Below are 21470 nucleotides of genomic sequence, written 5' to 3' on the forward strand. Positions count from 1 at the left end.
TTTCAATCTGATTGGAAATCCTTAGCACGCACAGGAAACCTATATCCTGGCAGCCTGAGAGAGGACTGAAACTTTGATCCAAGAAGTGGAAAAGCAAAAGGACAGGTTTCAAAGCACAGAAAGATTCTGTCTACTAAGCATTTCAAGATTCTCAGGAAAGCTTATAGTAATTTCTTATAGGAAACAAAAACAAAACTATGGAATGCAACAAGATGACTATTCCAGCAGTGATTGAAAAGGTGTTGTATAGAAGATACTCAGTTACAAAATGTTAATTGGTTTGCAGTAATATAAGCTGTTTAAGTTGGACATCAGATTTGTCCTTATTGATCAGTAGAGAATAAAATTACTGAACTCATATTCCAACTTTTCACTTAAAATATTAGTAGATGGGAGTTCTGGACAAATCTGGTATGACTGGGAAGCAATCGAATGGGAGTAATATACAATTTTTTAAAAAAAAACTTTAAATGACATGTTAGTCCACTTTGTGCTGTTGAAATGAATGTTGAATTGTACTTAAGATGATAAATTTATTTCTGGGCTGCTCATACTTTTAACTAACAATTAGAGCGTAACATTTGAAGAGCCAGAATAATATACGCTGCTCAGCACAGGACACATACACAAGTTCAATAAAGAAATAAATTGTATTTTAATCTTGAGATCATTTTGGAAATAGATATTATTTGGTAAGCAATGCAGCTTTATGATCTCAAAGTTGTAGTCATAGAAAAATTTAGGAGTTAAGGGGCATTATCAGATGCCATTTCATCAAGAAAAACATCTGATTTCTTGCTACCACATCCAGAAAGCTAAACTCATGTGGGAATTGGTAACCAGGGAAATATTTCATACAAGCCTTAATAAAAACATGAGTAGCAATACACCACTTTTCTTCCTCCTGGAAAAATGTTTATGAATCTTTTCTACAGCTATGTGTAAACTGAATACAATGAGCTTTATAATTAGGTGTAACATACATAATGAATAAAATAAAATTTAAAAAGGCTGTGACAATTATTTTGCAAAATGAAGAAAAGTGCATTTCACAAGACTGGCAAAATTGCTGATGTATGAGACTTTGCAAGTTCATACATCAAAATAGTGAAATAAAATGGAACCATATAGAAAATTGTAAATTAATTCAATACCTTTCACCCTGATGGTTGTTCCTGCTTGTGAGAAAGAGACAGTAAACATCAGAAAGAGAAAAGCAATAAATAGAAAGTTATTAGCTACTGGACAGCAACTGCTCCAAGACTAGTCACAACTTTCTTTGTTTGATTCAATTTTTCCAATGTTGAATATTTACAACATAGGCCAAAATGGATCTCTATTTAAAGGTCACTATGGTGCACGTTATATACGAATGTTAAACAGATGCAGAACAATTGCTATAAAGTATGAATATATTTTGTTATAGGTAAATGTGATGCAATGCATTTTGATAGGAGAAATAGGGAGACGACCCTACTTTTTGGAAGAGAGTTTATATGGGATAGAGACACAAGCGAATCTAGGGGTACAGATTCACAAATCTTTAAATGTAGCAACATAGAATAACAAAGCCATAAATTATGAAGGGGTACAATAGGGTAGATGTAGAGATGTTGTTTAGTGGAGTCCAAACCTAAGGGCCATCAATATAAGTTAATCACTAATCAATTCAACAAGGAGAAATTTCTTTACTCAGAGTGGAATCACGTGGAATGGTTGTGATGAATAGCATAAAATGCATTTAAGGGAAAGTTTGTTAAGCACATGAAGGAGAAAGGAGAAAAAAGTGTTGATAGGGTGACATTAAGTTGGGAGAAGGCTTGTGTGGAACACAAACACTGGGCCATTTTTCTCATAAATGATGCAATAGTCTACCTCAACCATTCTCAGTGGCAAAAGATTCCATGATGGCAAGTTACCAAGTATGCCACTGATTTAGTTCCCATTTTCTATGATGAGGTGCGTCATCTTGAAACTACCTTAAGCCCAAAGAGACTTTTATCTCCCTTTCAATAATTAATAGTCCCTAGTTGGTCATTAGGCAAGCACGTTGAAGATTTAGTACATTTTAAATGAAACACTTAGAAAATTCCCATGTATAATAATTTTAAAAATGTAAATCTGTGTTTTAAAGTTACAATGAATATTTCTCCCAATAATTTTCTCTACTTATTTTATTTCTTCAATCTCCACTTTCCTGAAGGTATTATGAATTCCCTGCCAGAGTTGCTTTTCAATGTGCCAGTCGCTCTATTGCGTCATGCTCAAATGGCCATTTTCCAAGCATGATCTGCAATAACGTGCATCAAAAAAAAGACTTGAGGGCTGTTCCCAAAGAGCCCAGTTCTGACCGTACTTGACATCTATACATGCACACATTTCCAACAAAGGCCACTGAATAACAACCTGGGGTTTGAACCTCGGCCGATTCGTCCCTGCTAACCCAAGTATAATGATGCTAATTGTATTGCTGTTATTGTTGCTCTATCCCAGATTAACCAATTTAGGAACAAATAAAGGATGAAGTTTCAGAGCCAATGAGACCGTATTGTTCAGCTACTCATTGTACAAAATTGCTAAATCATTGAGGAATTCAACAAAAAAAAACAATTTCATGACTGACTGCCAAATGGGTTACAAGAACAACAATAGGACATGCACTAACATCTAAAATGTCCTACATGATTATCTAATCCTAGTTGAGACTATCAGTTGAAGTCTGAACAAAAAGGTACAAGACAGAGGAGGAAAGGAACACCCAACGATCTTTAACATAGCTGGACTAATAAAAAAAGTTTAGGAGCAGGTTAGCTACCCTGCTTCTTAGGGAAAATGAGAATGGCACAGGAAATGCAAGAATCAAAAAGAGAAACTAAACAGGAATATGAAATAAGTGTCACATTCTGTGACGGGCAAGGTTTCCATTTCGCATTTCCAACTTTAACATTAAATACATCACAGACCTTCCTTTCTGTTCTTTTTCCACCCTCCCCTCTTTCACTTGCTTAAAACCTATTATGTTTTAACTTTGTGGTTCTGATGCCAGGTCATACCTTAACTGTACAGACGCTGCCTGACCTGCTGGGTATATCCAGCATTTTTTGTTTTTATTTCAGTTTTACATATTCAAGCTCTCTTTTGTTCCATGTGGAATACTGTCATATTTTAACCACAAAATGAAGCCTCTAGTCACAAATATAATGGATTTATGTTATAGTACTAATTTTAGAACAAGTTTATTGAAGTCATCTTAAAAGTACTGAAATACTAGTGAGAAACAGATAAAAGCAGAGATAACAGAATAATAAAAACATCCCTGATGGAGTTCTGATGACTTGTCATCAACCTGAAATGTTAACTCTTTCTCTCCACAGATGCTGCCTGACCTGCTGAGCTTTTCCAGCATTTTCTATTTTTATTTTAGACTTCCAGAATTTGTCGTACTTTGTTTTTGAACAGAATAACAGGCAGGTGCTAAAGAAACAACTTTGGTGGATGTAGCAGTGGGGCCGACTGAGTCGCCCCAATTTTAACCACTATGCACAAGGATAGGGCGAGCATGGTTAGGTCAGCTGTAATTTACTTACTGCTCCATTCTCGGTGCACCAGCCCCCACCTCCCCCGCCACCAGTTTAACTCCCAGATTTTGGGGACAGTCAGCAATGCTTGTGTGAGCCTTATGTTAAAGTTTAGGTCCGATGATTTAATTGGGGATCCAATGCAATGTTAACCATGATTAGTGTAAGTTGTGCACAGTGTTGGACCTGCCAGTGAAATCAGGATAGCTAGAAGAAGCCCAAGAGTATGAGTACTTTTAATTTTTGTGGAGATTTCCTTGGGGGCCAGGAGGAACAGAAGTGCTCTTCCAATCCCCACAAGAAAATCTTGGACCTCCCCTGTCCAGAGTCCACCATCCCACCCTGCTTTAGTGCTGGGGGCTTATCCCTTAGGTCCACAGTGGCTACCCAATATCCTACTCCTGGCTATCAACCAGCAATATAGTATTTATTGTCAAATTCAAGGAGGAGCCCAATGTTCAATAGGTAGGAGGCGCCCAGGTATTAAAAAGGGACACGTTTCATACCAACATTCTCAAGCGCATTTACTGTTCACCCTGTTGCTGTGGACCACAATCAGGTCCAATAACTTGGATATAGGGGAGAAATGGACGGAAAGATGCCACAGACTGGTCTTCATTTTTGAATACTGGAGTACTGGGTAAGGAAGATGCTCTGTTCACTAAATTAGTTCACAGGCAATAGGAGAACAACTGGTTCACTGGCTATTTCAGTTTTGTGTTATATTAATTACTTGAATCGGGGTCACTTTCTATAAGATGGCACAAAAGAACATGCAAAAATGTTTCTCAGTTATACATTCTTTACATATACACAGAAGTAATGTTATTTAATAGATACCACTGTGTTGATACTTACCTGCTCTGCAATAATAGGTTCTGTTGGCAGGTTCTGGGCGGATTTGCTGCGGGGTGGAGCCTGTGGTGCTAGATGATCTAAGCCAAGAGAAGGGGGTGGCGTCTGAGAAATAGGTTTCAAACCAACAGGTTTAAGAGGCTCCTGCAGCTTCTGGGAACTAATAGGGGGAGGTTGCAGTGGAAGAGCAGCAGCAACTTTTGGCTTCAGTGGTTCTGGCAAGAGCATTGGTCCTAATTGACAAATAGAAAAGTGTTAGGTCACATTTACTTAACACTTTAAAAGTGATATTTAAGTTTTCTTATTGATCTACAAAATTGTAAGCTTGACTATAGGCTGGATTTAATGCAGCCATCGTGGCGGGAAATATGGAAGCCGGGCCCACTTAATTGTCGGAAAGGCCTTGCGTCAGTCTCCCGGCAGTGGCAAAACCTCCCCTGTTTAAATAGGAGGGCAGAAGGGGCTGACACAGGATTTCTGGCTGCTGGCAGAGGAGTGTCAATTAGGCTCATTAATGAGCCAATTGACTCCTATTATCCGAGTCCACCACAATTGGTGGCTCACTGTCAGTGTAACAGTAATTACATTGTCAAGGTCCAATAAGCTAAGCCGACTCAGGCCTGGTCAGTACTCGGATGAGAGACCGCTTGGATGGGAGACTGCCTGGGAATACCAGGTGCAGTAAAAAAAAAGTTGGTGGCTCAAGGATTAAATGGATGCTGCAGGCCCTCCTGCACCCACAGAAGGCCACCCAGCAAACCCTGCGTTTGGTAAAGGATCCCAACATCGCACCAGTCTGGGGTGGGGTTGCAGCCGTTGGCGCATTGAGGTCACTGAAAGCAGCCCCCTGCCCTTGTCTCCAACACATCTGCTGCAATCCTCTCCTGGCCTTCACTCACCTTTGGTCTGAGGTCCCATGATGATCCAGTGCCTCTGGCAGGTGCACAGCCACCAGCAGCCACCACTCCTGCTGGCACTGGCAACATAAGGAGCTGCCAGCCTCTGATTGGCTGGCAGCTCTTGGCAGGCCAGGGACCTCTATCATAAGAACATAAGATAAGAACTAGGAGCAGGAGTAGGCAATTCAGCCCCTCGAGCCTGCCCTGCCATTCATTACGATCCTGGCTGATCTAATTTCGGCCTCAACTCCAATTTCCCGCCCTCTCCCCATAACCTTTCAACCCATTACTAATTAAAAATCTGTATCTCCTCAAATTTATTCAGCGTCCCGGCATCCACTGCACTCTGAGGTAGTGAGTTCCACAGATTCATGGTCCTTTGAGAAAAGTAATTCCTCCTCATCTCTGATTTAAATCTACCACCCTTTAGCCTAAAACTATGGCCTATCATTCAAGAATGCCCCAGAAGCTGAAATATCCGCTCCACGTCTACTTTGTCTATCCCCTTTAGCATCTTATATACCTCAATTAGATCTCCTCGCATCCTTCTAAACTCTAACGAGTATAGGCCTAAACCGCTCAATCTCTCCTCATAAGACAAGCCCCGCATCTCTGGAATCAATCTAGTGAACCTCCTCTGAACCGCCTCCAGTGCAACTACATCCTTCCTCAAGTAAGGGGACCAAAACTGTGCACAGTATTCCAGGTGCAGTCTCACCAATGCCTTGTACAGTTGCAACAACACTTCCCTATTTTTATACTCTATTCCTTTAGCAATAAATGCCAAAATTCCATTTGCCTTTCTTATTACCTGCTGTACCTGCATACTAGCTTTCAGCGATTCATGCACCAGGACACCCAGATCCCTCTGCACTGAAGCATTCTGAAATTTCTCTCCATTTAAATAATAAGTCGCCTTTTTATTCTTCTGACCAAAATGGATAACCTCACACTTATCCACGTTAAACTCCATCTGCCAAATTTTGGCCTATTCACTTAACCTGTCCATATCCATTTGTAAATTTCTTATTTCTTCATTGCAACTTACTTTCCCACCAATTTGGTGTAAACTGCAAATTTAGCTATAGTACCTTCTATCCCCGAATCCAAGTCAGTAATATAGATTGTAAATAGTTGGGGCCCAAGGACCGAACCCTGTGGCACCCCACTAGTTACAGCTTGCCATCCAGAAAAAGACCCATTTATCCCGACTCTCTGCTTTCTGTTGGTTAGCCGATCCTCTATCCAAGCTAATATATTACCCCTAACTCAGTGTGATCTTATCTTGTGTATTAATCTTTTGTGCAGCACCTTATCAAAGGCCTTCTGGAAGTCCAGATATACTACATCTACAGGATCCCCATTATCCACTTTGCTTGTCACGTCTTCAAAGAACTCTAGCAAATTAGTCAAACATGATTTACTCTTCATAAAACCATGCTGACTCTGATGGATTGCATTTTGACTTTCCAAATGCCCCATTACTACTTCCTTAATAATAGATTCCAACAATTTCCCAACGACAGACATTAAACTAACTCTCTCCTACTTTCCGCCTCCCCACCTATAATGGGGAAGACCTTATGGAAGCCACTTAAGTGCCTGAAAGGCCCTTGATTCCGTAGGGCCTGTCCCACGGAAATGATGGGGGTGCCCCACTGGTTCTGAGGGTGGGCAAGATTCCAGTCAGCCCAATAAAATCCTGGCCTATATTTCAATATTTACAAGAATGTGAAAATTGGATAACTCAAAATGCATGATTAAAATATCTTACAAAAGTTATATCCATCCAGAATTACTCACTTATTTTCCATGGATTTGACCAGTTCTTTTAGAATTAATTGGTCAGATGTGCAAAGATTAGCAGTTAACATTGCATGATATCTTAAATAAAAACACAAAATACTATGCAGGTTAGTCAGCATCAATGGAAAGAGAAACAGAATTTACATCTCAGGTGAATAACCTTTCATCAGTTCTGACAAAAGGTCCTCAGTTTGAAACATTATCTCTGTTTCTCTCCACACATATGCTACCTGACCTGCTGAGCATTGTCAACACACTGATTTTATTTCAGATTTCCATCATCTGCAGTAATTTGTTTCTGCAGGATGCCTTACTGGTGACAGAGTGTACCAGTTTATATTATTGGCTGGTAGAGTTGAAGAATGAGCCACAAGATGACAGTAACTCAGTAGTTTGCAACTGTCAATGAGCTATGCTCTCAAACCTCTCAGAACATTCTGCAGGAAACATTTAAGAAAAAAAAAATCAGAATTTATTCTTTGTTGAGCTCCTGCTTTAAGTACTGTAAACATCCAACATCAAGATCCAGGCTGCACTTTAAGACTGGTGTAAATTTCAGTCTTTGCAATTTGGGGCTTATATTTTAAATTCAACAAAATATACTGCTGTGTGTAAGGATCAGTTTAAATATTTAGAATATTGATAAAGGAAATATAACTTCATAGATTAATAAATTAATAATACTCGAAATAAAAGTGAGCGCTTTATCACGTGGTTTCCTTCAGGCTCAGGTGATTCCAGGAGCCAGTGTCTGTCCAGGATCAAAAATCTTGACCTCCCCTCCTGACAGCATCAACATTTTGTTGGGACGCAAACACATATGATTACGCAGCATGCTATTTTAAGGGACAAGTGGACTTGGTGTTTAAATAATTAAGCTTATTTTGAAGTTTGCCATCTAAGATAGTTCACCCAGTTCTCAATATGCATTGCTTCCCTTCTATATTTTTCTTGGCAGTAAAAGGAAAGCGTCAAACTGAACCTAAATTACAATGCTAAGGCAAAAGCTTATGTCCAGGATTGATTTCAATTGGTCATGGAGAGAGAAAGGAAAGGGGGTCGGAAGATTTAACATTGCAATCAACGGCCATGGCCTTGATTCTATTTCAAAATGATAATCTGGGCCAGCCACAGGTACTGGTGTTTTGTTATTACAAAGTGCCTATCGGGGAATAATACATTAATTGTCACCAAATGAGTAACTACTTTCATCAGTCAAGATTAAAGAGTGTTCAGGAAGAGGGAAATAGTTGCCCGAGTTACCACAATGCTGACTACAACTCTAGTGGAATTCAACTGTTTCCCTCACATTATAGGAAAGTCAACAGGTCAGTAACTCAGCACAAACAGCCATCATACCAAGTAGCAAAGTAGCATTGACAAGAGATCAGACAGCTCATGCTCAATTCCTTGCTATTGATTTCATGCTCCTCAAGTAGGCTGCGACTGACTGCAAATCTCTAACATTCTGTTCGACTGTCAGTTGAGCTTCAAACTCCACATTTTATCCTTTACTAAAGCTATTATTTTGTTTGGAAAGCACTGCCCACCTCTTAACTTCCTTAATTCCTCTGTCCCTGAAATCTTTTTGTGACCTCAAAATTCAATTGCTTAAATGTTCTTGATGCGCACCAATTTTAAATAAACCCCAACTAATCCAATGCATTTGCCTGGATTGTGTGCCATATTGTTTCATGCTCAACCATTACTTCTTCCAACCCAATCTGTGCAAACTCTTCCAGCCTTATATCCTCTCCCACATCTTTTGGTTCTCTGACTATGGCCATTTGTCCATTGTCTCCTCTGCCTCAGCCCCTGGCAGCAATGTCTTTGGCCTATCTTTGGGAAATCATTAAATTCTTCCACTTTGCTTCTACTTCCATCTTCAAAAGTCTTTGCAAAATCTATCTTTTTGACCATGATTGGTCACCTAATCTCTCCCTTCACGGTTTGGTGTCCAGACCTAATCATTTCCTCTTCCTTCCCCCATCTGCCACTCAGTTAAGTATCTTGAGACATTTTTATAAGTTAAATGCAATGTATAAATGCGAATGGTTACTGTTGATTAACTCTAGAGTAGGGAAGGATGGAAGCTATAGAAGAGTAGAAAGAATTTGAAACAGGACTATTAGAAACCATTTTCCTTTAAGATGCTCAGAAATACTAACCTTTTGACAATTCTGGAGCTTTGCTTTGAGCTTCTGAGAGTGGTACTCCTGTGGCTGGCTTGATAGGTACGTTAGCTGGTGCACTGACAACCCCAGCTCGTGGTGGTATGCTCTAATAGAAGAGAACTGATATGTAACTAAAAGCTTCAAATAATTTAGTCCACAATACATTTACATCAATAGTAATCGATTTTGCCCCTCTGATAACATCGAATGCACAACAGTATCTGAATATCTTCGATATTGAACTTTAATGAACATACCGGTCTGGATGCAGCAACAGCTCCAGCACTAGTTGAATTCAGGGTTGCTTTTGGAGGTGGTTGGACACGGCCTGTAAAGAAGAAGAAAGCACTAGGTAGCAATAAATCAGATTAGATAGAGGTTTACCTGCTGGCTTTTTGCTGCCTTCTGCTGGCGTTTTTGGTACTATGCAGCATATGGGGGGGATTTAAGCAATTGACTGCTGTACTGAATGCTTATTATTCACTAATATGCAGTTACACCATCAACACTAATTAATCTGTCAATCCAAGCTTCTATTTTAAACAAGAAAATCAGATTGTTCTATGCCTCATTAAAAAAACCTCTTCCTTCAGGGGAGCAGTTTATACCTGGTGCCACCTTTTATATTTGCCAATCCAATTCAACTGTCACATTTTACTAGAGACTGAAAGCTTAATCATAAATGTAATGAAGCTTATCCAATATATTAAATTATTGTGCTTCTCAATTGAACAATTGACTGAACCTTAAATTGTGTCTAGAATAAAAACATGTTATTGAAATTTATCATCAGTATTGTAGTCAGACAAGAGTGACACTTACAGCAAACTTAGTCAAGTATTGTGTTATCAATGATTCATAGCTAATGCTCTCATCAACAGTACTATCTGAAAACTAATTAAGTAGTTGCAGGAGAGAGAGGCATAAGCAAGGGGTTTGGGGGGTGGTGGGGAAGGTAGGAAACAGGAGAGAAAGGGAGGGCAGAGGGGAAGATGGACACAGAGAGAGAGAGAAAAAAAAAGGAGAAAGAGAGAGGAAGATAGATAGATTCATGCATCTGCTGCACTAACCCCATCACTACCTTTGGGTACTATATTTCAAATAACCAGAAATTATTTGCATATATAGCTTGTATATCTGCAGCAGAATGTTCTGCTTTCATGGAAAAACTTTGAAGTTTCTATCCCAATGATATTGAAGTGAAGCCAATACAAGCCACAAAGTCCCACATACAAGTGAAGTTAATATCACAGCTTTATGCATGCAAGAACTAATTATTTCTAATAGTTATTTTTAATACAAACTTAAAGAATTCCTTAACTTAACTCTAACACAAACTTCCATTGCATCACAAACAAGAGTTACCTTCCATTTCCTTTCTAGCTAACCCTGGACTGACGGGTGCCCCAGGACCTTACGAAAGAAAAGGAAAATATGTTCTCTACACAGAAACCATCACAATAGACATACCAAGGGCAGAAAACAGAAAAGTAAATCAAGCCAAAACACAGGTAAAATTTTAATCATTTACATAGTAGCAGGTTTACGCATTTATCTTTTATAAAAGTATTTGCATATTGAAACAAGAAGGTACTTGCTGAGGATGAAGATAGCCTATACCACACTACCTGTGAATACTCTAATATTGAGTTTTCAATGGACAAATAATAGTAGTAGTAGTCAAGCAGAACTGAGCAGAGTGGGGAGCAACATTTTGTGCAGTGCACTACGAATGCTTCAAAAGTATTACCGTAGTTTTATCTATTTCATTAGCATGGTGCTTCTGATAGTTGGCTCAATACATAGGCTGCAATCTCTTAACAAAAGATCCCCAAACAAAAGGGGCATATAAATAGAGATGCAGTTTTTGCAACTTGCAAAATGGAAGTGGATAGCTCCTGAAGTACAAGATTTGGAAATATTAGATCTTATCTTTGATCAAATACAGGAAGTTTTAAGTCAATCTTTGGGTATTGGAGGAGGGAAAATTACTTGTTGTTGTTGAGTCTTGTTCGCACTTTAATATTGATCAGAAGCAAACAAAAGCTGCTCTTCAGTCCATCAGGTAAGAATTTTAGCTGAAAATAGCAATTGAAAATTTGGTGCACTGACAACAATCCACCTCTACTCTTAATACTGTACTATTAATAATACAGGTAGTGTCTCAAAGCCAGCAACTTCAGGACCAAATCCGTGCTGGATTTTGGATCTTATCGGTTTTTGGGTCGGGCAGTTTGGGCTGAGTTAAGGATTGCTCGGACCACTCAGAGCTTGAAAAGACAAGCTAGTTGGCACGCCAATGCAGCACCATAAGTTATTTTACTCATCTAATAATAAAAATTAATGCAAAATAGCTTAAAAAATGTCTAATTTTCAGACATCGCAGATTTTCAGATAGTTGGATTTGAAACACTGTACCTGTGTTTTTCCACATACAAAGTCAAAGGAATATTACATTAAAAGTCATTAAATGCAAATTATTGTGTTGCTCTGTTGAACAATTGACTATTCTTCATCAATACAATTGGAAAGGGAAGACTATGATTATTAATTATTCCTACATAAGGATGTTCTTATTCTGGTACATTAACATTGATGATTAAACCCAGATCATCAAATGAGCAGAGCCAGTGTAAAATGCTTCATCAGTACTATAAAATTGAGTTATTGAATGTATAGCAAGTTACATGTTAAGGTACATAGTGGGGGTGCCACCTATGCCCGAGATGGTGAGTTCACATTATTGTTTGTGTGTAGAAAGGAAAACGCGAATCTCTCCCACAGAGATTAAAAGAAAAGGATAAGTCACCTCCACATCCTTCTCTGTTAACACTGACAAACTTGTAAGAGCATGTTACAGGCCATACACTCGAGTTGAGAATGATTTAGGATCTTCGGAGACAAGATGCTAAATTGAAGTAACAACTATTTCTTTTAAAAACCACCTACTTTACTGAAGGACAGAAGAAACAATTTCAGTTCTACCCACAGCATGCAGCTCACCACCACCTTCTCAAGGGCAACTAGGGATGGGCAATAAATGCTGGCCTAGCCAGGGAAGTCCACATCCCGTGAATTAATAAAAAAAAGTATCTTGCAAGTGTCAACATTCTAATTATAAGTTAGCTTTTAAGGAACTGTATCACAATGTCTTATTTTTTTTTTTACCTTTGAACTCTTTCCTAGCAGGTGCTGGGCTTCTAGCTCCTTAGTGAAGCAAGGGGATGATGGTGAAGAGAAGTACATTAGTGTTTGTGAAGAATGTGCAAGCTTGGTGTTAATACACATAGATAGGTAAAGCCATATACATACAGTTTGAAACATTTAGAAAATTACATACTCGTCTATAGTCTACATAATTAAAAACTACATTTGAAAAGCCTCAACTCATTGACCACACAAATCTTGAATGTGAAATAGCAAAATGGATAAAATAATTTTCTTTGAAGTCTGTAACTTAGTCTTTCTTATAAAAAGAGCCTGTAAAATGCATTATAAACCATTCATTGTAACAGTCAATTAAAAATAATCAGCTTAAGCGGATGCTGCAATAAGTCACACTGCTTCTTTGGCATGTACACTGACAAAACTGGATAAACGTGTATGCTTTGGGGTGTGTTTTACGGCCCCCACAGAGTATTTGAGGATGGGAAAGTACATAGAATAAAGTGGTGAATAAAGCCACCTGTCTTCCCGCTTGCCCTTATCCACCATATTATGGTGGGCAGATAAGGCAGCCCACCCACCCTTAAGCCTATTGAAGCCCTTAAGTTGCCAATTATTGCCACTTAAGGGACCGGATTCCTCCTCCGCCACAATAATACGAGCAGCTAGGGAAGGTGTAAGGAGGGTGGCCAGCCCACAACTTTAACAGCTTGGATAAAAGATGGGAAGGAAGGGGGGATATTTCCTTTTGGGGGCACCCATCCCCAACATGGCTATCCCCCGCCACTTTGCCTTCCCCCAGCCTCAAAAACACGACCCCTCCCACACCCCACCTTGCTAGGGTCTCCGATTCCTCCCTGGCCAAAATGTCCAGACTTATCTTTTAAGTCCGGGATACATCTCACTTCTTCTCAGGACTGCACATAGACTAGTCGTAGCCATTACTTGCCTCTAGCGCTCTGGGACTACAGGAGCTGCCTGTCCCTGAGGATTACTTTCAGGTAATTAAGGTTGCCTCCAGCATTTTATTTGGGTGGGGCGTTGTGGAATATTCCATCCTTGCTTTAGCTCATCTGCTGCTGAAATAATCAGTCAATGTCTTTGTTACCTGTAGACTGGACTATTCCAACACACTCCCAACCAGATGCCCACTTTCTACCCTTGCCACCCAAAATGCTACTATAACTTGTACGAATTCCCATTCACCCATCATCTGTTTGCTCATTGACCTACACTGTGTCCTAGTTAAGAGACTCATTTTTAAAATTCTCATCCTGTTGTAAAATCCCTCCAAGGCCTAGCCCCTCCCTATCTGCAATCTTCTCCAGCCCTACAACTTTCCAAGATATCATCAGCACTCCTCCAATTCTGGCTCTTGTGCATCCTTAATTTTAATTACTCCACCACTGGTGCCATGCCTTCAGGAAAGCCAAAGCCAGAAAGCTCTAAAATGACCTCCCTAAACTTTTTCTCTTCTCTGCTTCTTTTTCCACATTTAAAATACTCTTTGACCAGCCTTTTGGTCATCCGCCCCAATAGCTCCTTAGGTGGCTTGGTATAAAATTCTTGGTTTTACAATGTTCCTGAGAAGCGGTTTAAGATGTTTTATTATATTAATGGTGCTACATAAGTACTGGTTGGTGTTGTATTAGAGCAACCTTCACAAAAGTTTGTACATGGAAAACTACTCAAATTAATGTAGCATGCAACAAGGAATATTTGAGTTACAAATATTCCACACCTTATGATGCTGAAAGATGCAAGCTTCACAGACAGATTATATTTTCCTATCACTTTGGTTGTTCTTCCATTTGCAGAAGTACTTATTCCCAGTTATATACAATGATACTTGTTTTGTTTAACACCCCTCCAATCGCCACAAAGGATTTGAATTATCTTAAGATTCAAGCACTTTAATTGTGTAGTAGCACTCTTGCTGCCGAGTAAGAAGTTTGTAGTTCAAGCTCTACTTCAGAGGCTCCAGAGGCTCTAGTACATAATCCAGGCTGATATTTCTAACAATAGTTAGAATTAACTATTCTAAATAATACAAATAGAATAGGGGTCACATTTTGGTTAAAACACATGCATTTTAAAATACGGATGGATTATGTATTATTTGGTCAAGAACGTGATTAGCAGCAACATTTATTGCAGCAATATAACGTCTCGACATCCCAGGAAAACCAATAACCGGAATGTGTCTAGCAACTGTTGCACGCAGGGCACATACCTCAGTAGCAGTAACTATTCTTTTGACTTTTTATCAGTGGTCCTGTTTGCCACTATGCCAAACTGTACATCTTCTAAACACCGCAATACTGTAGAAAGGATGGGCAATCTAAATTGACTCTCTCTCTCTTTTCCCTTCATTCTATTTTTAAAGCAGTGACTGGTATTTTTCTCCTCACGGAAAAATAAGGCATCCCACCAATAAATCTCAGAATGGCAAGATGGCATCTACTGATCCCCACCCAGTCACAAAGAATGACCATAAAACTCAATATGAACATAATTTCAATCGTAGAAGATAATCCCTTGCAAAAGGATTTTCTTCATTTCACTACAAAATCATTAACACAAGTTGACATAGAATTTGTTTATTTTAGTGGTTTTGCGAAAAAACTGTTAATTTGTATTTTTAAAGCTGCATGGATTGTTACATCATCTACAGGTAATCAGCCCAAAAGAAATACAAGGATCATCTTTGGTTTTTGGAAATACAGATAGTATTTACTGGATTTCCCAAGTTTTTATTTGCTGTGATTTCTATCCCTTGACCCCTCTATATAGGAAGTTATTTTTGCCTTAGTAAGTGGATACATATTAGCTGGTACCTCTTTTTTTTGAGTTGTCAAAGATAGTAGCCGGTATTTCAAGAATTCAACTCTACTGAGTGTTAAAGTTGCTTGAGTCTAATACATAACAAAAGAATAGATCTTCTGTGGCATAGAAAATACAAGTCCAGAGCCTCTGATGTTTACCATGGTTCTGCTGTGGCTTAAATCAGACAATCAATAATGATTCACTATTTACTAAAGCAACTATATCATGACTGATTTGAGTTACAAATATTCCACACCTTATGATACTGAAAGATGCAAGCTTCACAGACAGATTATTATATTTACTATCACTTTGGTTGTTCTTCCGTTTGCAGAAGTACTTATTCCCAGTTATATACAAGATATTTGTTTTGTTTAACACCCCCAATCGCCACAAAGGATTTGAATTATCTTAAGATTCAAGCACTTTAATTGTGTTGTAGCACTCTTGTCTCCGAGTAAGAAGTGTGTAGCTCAAGCACTACTTCAGGAGGCTCTAGTACATAATCCAGGCTGACATTTCAGCATAATACTGAAGTGCTGCACTGTTGGAGGTACCATCTTTCAGATGAGACATTAAGCTAAGCCTGCCACCTCGCTCAGGTGGAAGTAAAAGATCACATGTGACTATCTGAAGAACAGCAGATGAATTCTACTGCCTACATTACAACTGTGACTGCAGGTCAATACTATTTAAATTGGCTAAGACCTTTGGGACATCATGAGGATGTGAAAGGTGCTACATAAATCTACATCAACTCTTTCATTACATATAAACAAAATATTAAAATTATCTGGAAATGTTCAGCTTTTGAACGATTATGTTTTTATTTATACAGCTCAATTATATATTATGAAGGATTCTGAAGCAAAATTTAGGTATTTAGCGCAATCATGAGGATGTGAAAGGTGCTACATGAATCTAAATGAATTTAGCTACTCAGTGCAAGACTGCTACTCCAACCCTGAACGAGTTAAATTGATGGGATTTGCAAACCAGTGAACAAACTTTAATTGAAGTCTGATGAAGAGTCATACGGACTCGAAACGTTAACTGACTTCCTTTCCACAGATGCTATCAGGCCTGCTGAGTTTTTCCAGCAATTTTTGTTTTTGTTCCAGATTTCCAGAATCCGCAGTATTTTGCTTTTAAACTTTAATTGAAAACTGCTTCAGAAAGGATAGCATGGAACCTTTCTGACCAATACTCTAATATCTGCTTTCTGCCTATCTTGAATTTATGCAGGAACAAAGTTGTGTACGAAATATCAAACTTCTTAATATTTTATTTGTATTATATATGTGCTCATTTCTGTGCCAACGGCATTGCTGCACTATGTGTGGGACAAAAAGCTTGGGCTCTTTGGATTACTTTTCAATTTCCATTATCTTCTATCGCCTACTCTGTGCATAATGAACATTCCACTATAGTTTTGACTGCCTAGGACCAATAAAGTTAACTTTGGAATATATTTTATCTTGTACTCAATAATTATCACACCAGAGTTAACAAAAGTAAAACATAGTATGTGCTACATAGAACCTTGCATACAAAGTCCAACACTATATGGATGGCAGCAATGGTCTTGGTTTTGTAGGAATAGTAATTTTCTTTCCATAATGCCCAACTTAAATACTCAGCTGAGTTGTCTTGTGTCACTTTTATTTTGTTGAAAGCTTAAGACTAGAGGGAAAAAAAAACTTTCATCTACCTGAAGGAGGTGGTGGCCTTTGTGGTGGAGCAGGTCTTGAAGGAGGTACTGCAGGACGCGGTGGAGGTGGCCGCTTCGGCTCCAGAGTTTGATTACTTTCCTTCTGCATTGGAACTTGCTGGAGCTCTGAAGAATCTGATTTAAGAGGGTAATTAAGATAACATATGACAAATCATTTAACATAACGACACAATGGGTGGAGCCTTAGGCCGTTTGTCAATGTTAATAATTAAGCCAATCATAGCAGAGAACAGCCTAGGTGAACTAAATAAAGTAGCCTATGATTAAATTTTCTAATATTGACCTTGCTTTGTTTCTGATGCCAAAACTTAGTAAAAGGAACATACAAATAAAAATGTTATTTTTACATTCACTAAAGGTCAGCCATCATTTTTTCCTCGTGACATCATTACATTTTATTATTTCAAACAAGCTATTGGACAAAGAAGCATAATAGATTTTTTTTAAGACAAGGAGAAATAAAATCATGTATTTTCTTCGAATTTAACGACATTTTGTTTTATTGTGGGTAGCCTATAAAAGGAGGCGGTAACTGCATTTGAAATATAAATCTACTCCCATCTCTGAAATCCAATGTTCCTTGTTTAGGTAGCCATCAGGCCATCAAGCTGGGTCTAATCACTCCTGAAATGCACAGACTTCAGGGTGAACTGACAGAGATATGATAAATAATAGACCAGATTGATAGATTATTTCAATTTCATTGATTGGGGAAAACCAGGGGTGATACACACATTCACAAAGCTAGGGATAGGCTAGATATGGAGAATCTCAATTGTGATCTGGTAGATCCACAAAGCCAGTTGTCAGCTTGTGGACTGTGGTGTCCTGGGTTAGATTTGATTGCCCAAAGGCATTTGAGGAATTTTCCAGATTTCTTTCCTCCTAACTAGTTGTGTTTTTTTAAGAAAAATTTTTTCATCTCTCATTCAGGATGTTTCAGGGATTATATTTGGATGGACCACATGGTCTTTCTTGCCTGTCATTTTCATGTTTCATAAAACTATGGAAGTAGAAAGGGCCTCATTTTTTGTGCTGAGCAATGAAAACTAGTCATAACTGAAAGGAATGGGTACATTTGTACTAAATCACAGCACTCGCAGTAATGGCCAAGTGTAGGTAATTTCCTCAAGAGGAAGTTACAAGAGATAGGCTTGTCTGCATGCAATGACAGTTCTATATTTCTAAATATACTATTGATATTCACAGAAAACCTTTACCTTGATGTGACTGTTCCTGTAGACCTGCGGAACCTCTTGGAGCTGCTCTACTTGGTCTGCTAGGCAGTGTTGGCAGGGGTACCTCTGGTATTGTGGGTGATGGACATGGACTTGTCCTCGGGGTTGAGCCAGGAGAGGTGCCTGAACCTGAACCAGAGACAGGCTGCAAATGCTGAAGGATTTCATCTACTTCAGCACCATAATCATCCACATCACCTGTATTAAAACAGCATTTGATACATTATATGCATATAAACTAGTAACAAATGTGTTTGTTACATTGTTAAATAGATGAACTTGCATACAGAGCTTATCATTCAAGCCAAAATTGCTCTGTTTAAAATTGTACAAGTGATTATTTGACTGCCCACTAATGTTGATCCATAATGGAATTTTGCAATTAAAATATACAGAATAATCAAACAATATTTCCTGATCAAGTTTCATGTTTAACAATTTCATTAATAAATGACAATTAGTTGCATTTACTACCAGTAATTTGTTAATGTGCCCAAATAAGAAACATTGAAACAGTTAAGTTAATTTCTGATGGATGCTCATCTGTGGAGTGATTTATTCATAGCCAATCATTTTTTTGCGAGTTTTTATACATTAAAAAACTGCAGTCATTTAGGTGACACTGAGCTATATTTTATAAATTCACGAAACACAGTAAAAGGTCATCATCTAATTTTAAGAAATTAAAGTGTTGAAGATGTGATTTCAAACCAACTCTATGCTCACACTTGAATCCCTATTACATACCTTCCATATCATAGTCAGCAGAAACATCTGTATCTTCTCCAAGCAGCATGGAGCTAGAAGAGACTGGTAAGCCAAGGTCAATTCTTTCCAGACTCATCTCTTCCTCCAATCTGCTGCTCCAATCTGGATTCTTTAGACGAATATCGAGTGTCCTGCCCAAAACCTGCATAGATGCCATGACATTTTTTCAAAATGTTTTAATCAAGATATGTTTGAATGATTCTGGAAGGGATTATCAAGTCACTTCCATCTGTCAGCATTCAGGCAAGATTCACTTCATTATTGATTGCAGTATTCTTTTGGGGCTCTAAGAAATTCCTAGTTTTTTTATTCAATGAGGAAGGTGATCAGCAACTGTGGAGCCATCCTTCAGCATTTCTCAGTGCTTTGAGCAGAGTAACATGGCAGAGCGTGGAGAAACAAACATAATATGGGGAAGAATGATAGTTTGTTAGAGGAGGACTTAATTCTTCTGACTGACCAGTCAGATTTTGATCATTTCTCCATTTATTAGCTATAGCACCTGACCTTTTTTTGCATGATGGTGGGGTGCTTGTTCAAGTGAATGCAAGAGATCTCAGGGCAGTATACTAAAATAAAAAGACAGAACTTTATAATGTACCTGATAATATTCATCTCTCAATCACCAACATCAAAACAAATTAACTGGATATTTATCTCAATAGGGTTCATGTGACCATGTGTGAAAATTGGCTATGTTTGCTTACAAAACACTCAGTTATACTTCAAAATAATTAATTGGTTGTAAAATGCTTGACAACTTGACAATGTGAAACGTACTACATACAAGTCATTTCTTCACATGGCCACAATGGACCAGTTTCCCAGCAGTTTTTCCATGCACAAATGCATTGCAATGGAATGAGCCTTGGTTCAGCAGTAGAATCCAAATCCTTCTAATTAGAAGGTTAAGGGTTCATGCTCCCCACCCCCCCCCACCCTCTCTCTCTCTCTCTCCCCCCACACAACCCACCCACCGTCCAAACAGAGTACTTATGTCCAACAGGAGTGGAGTGGCAAACTGTCATTGTTTCTAATCAGTCATTATCATAGGGATGTGCAAGTCAGACTACTGACCTGCCCATTAAAAAGGACTTGGTTACGGAAAAACCAACAGCATAATCTGCTTAATAACGTAAAGCAGTGGAAGAAATGGATTGCCTCATGCCAGTGCAGAACAACTTATATTTATACAGCACCTTTAATGTTGTAAAATGTTCCAAGGTACTTCACAAGAGTGTTAACAAAATTTGACACTGAAGCACAAAAAGGTATTAGGACAGGTCACCGAAAGCTTGGTCAAAGAGTTAACTTTTAAGAAGTGTCTTGGGAGAAGAGAGAAATAGAGGGCTTTAGGAAGGGAATTCCAGAACTTAGGGCTTAGGCAAATGAATGGTTTCCACCAATGGTGGAATGATGACAGTCAGTGTTGGAAAAGAGGCCAAACTTGAAGGGATGTCGAGATTTCATTGGATTGTAGAGCTTGAGGAAATTACAGAGATATGGAGGGTTGAGTCTATGGAGTTTTAAAATCAAGGCACTGACAAGAGCCAATGTAGGTCAGGGAGCACAGGGGTGATGGGTAAATGGAACTTGGTGCAAGTAGGGTATGATCATATACAGAGGGTGCAAGATGGGAGTCCAGCCAATAAACAGAAATAAATACTTTGCATGACAAATATATTTTCAGCGCTTGAAATGAGCAAAGTTTAACAAATGCCATTTACAACACTGGTCAGGACTTTTACTTACTTCAGTGCCATTTAACCTCTGCACTGCTAGAGCAGAACTGCCTTCCAAGAATGTCACCCACATTTTATCTTCTACAAACCTGAAAAAAAAGGATAAATATCAAATTTTTAAGATCAGTTATACACCAAATGCTGGTGAAAATGGTACAATAATTAACACACTCTGGTGGTGGTCTGTAGGTAGAGAATTAGTAGCTTAAATTCTCATCAAGACCCACAATAGTGACACTCCAACAAGAAAATTAATTGTATCCAAAATATATGATTACAGCCTTGAAATCATACCCTGACATGTTCTTAGAGTGTGCTAACTTGGAGTGTACTTTATGCAGTTTTTGTGCCAACAGTGGTCATTTGTGCAAAGCTGATTCATGTCTATTAGAAATTTTTTGATGCAAGATATTCATACTGCAAGATTAGCAAATAATTTCTGCAAATAGAGAATTTAAGAGATTATCAGAAAATTCTACTGTCAGGAAATCAATTTTCCAGTACTTTTCAATGAAACCATCTCGTTTCGGATTCTAAAGCAAAATCTCTTTTAGTACCACTTACAGAACCACAAACAGAATGTTACGGTGCAGAAACAAGCCACCTGATCATCAAGTACATGCTGGCATTTTCCGTCCACTTAATCTACCTGATCTAATCTACACAAGTCTCCAGCTTCTTCCCCTG

At 38.6% G+C, this 21470-nt stretch overlaps 1 protein-coding gene across 5 annotated transcripts in view; it reads right to left on the minus strand.

Annotated features, from left to right (window-relative positions):
• Nucleotides 1–21470, minus strand: part of synj1 (synaptojanin 1) — a 112865-nt gene that overhangs the window by 9276 nt on the left and 82119 nt on the right. For 2 of the 5 annotated variants that reach the window (XM_078560173.1, XM_078560171.1), the window contains 8 exons: nucleotides 20794–20872; nucleotides 19021–19183; nucleotides 18256–18471; nucleotides 17015–17149; nucleotides 10678–10725; nucleotides 9570–9640; nucleotides 9307–9418; nucleotides 4437–4666 (listed from right to left, as the gene is read on the minus strand). In XM_078560173.1, coding sequence (XP_078416299.1) covers nucleotides 4437–4666; nucleotides 9307–9418; nucleotides 9570–9640; nucleotides 10678–10725; nucleotides 17015–17149; nucleotides 18256–18471; nucleotides 19021–19183; nucleotides 20794–20872 — 1054 coding nt within the window. Of the gene's footprint in view, nucleotides 1–1154; nucleotides 1179–4436; nucleotides 4667–9306; nucleotides 9419–9569; nucleotides 9641–10677; nucleotides 10726–17014; nucleotides 17150–18255; nucleotides 18472–19020; nucleotides 19184–20793; nucleotides 20873–21470 lie in introns of all 5 variants that reach the window. The other 3 variants (XM_078560176.1, XM_078560175.1, XM_078560174.1) reach the window with 3 other exon arrangements.

The sequence above is a fragment of the Cetorhinus maximus genome, chromosome 16 (genome assembly GCF_964194155.1).
Source record: "Cetorhinus maximus chromosome 16, sCetMax3.hap1.1, whole genome shotgun sequence".
In the NCBI taxonomy this organism is placed as follows: Eukaryota; Metazoa; Chordata; class Chondrichthyes; order Lamniformes; family Cetorhinidae; genus Cetorhinus; species Cetorhinus maximus.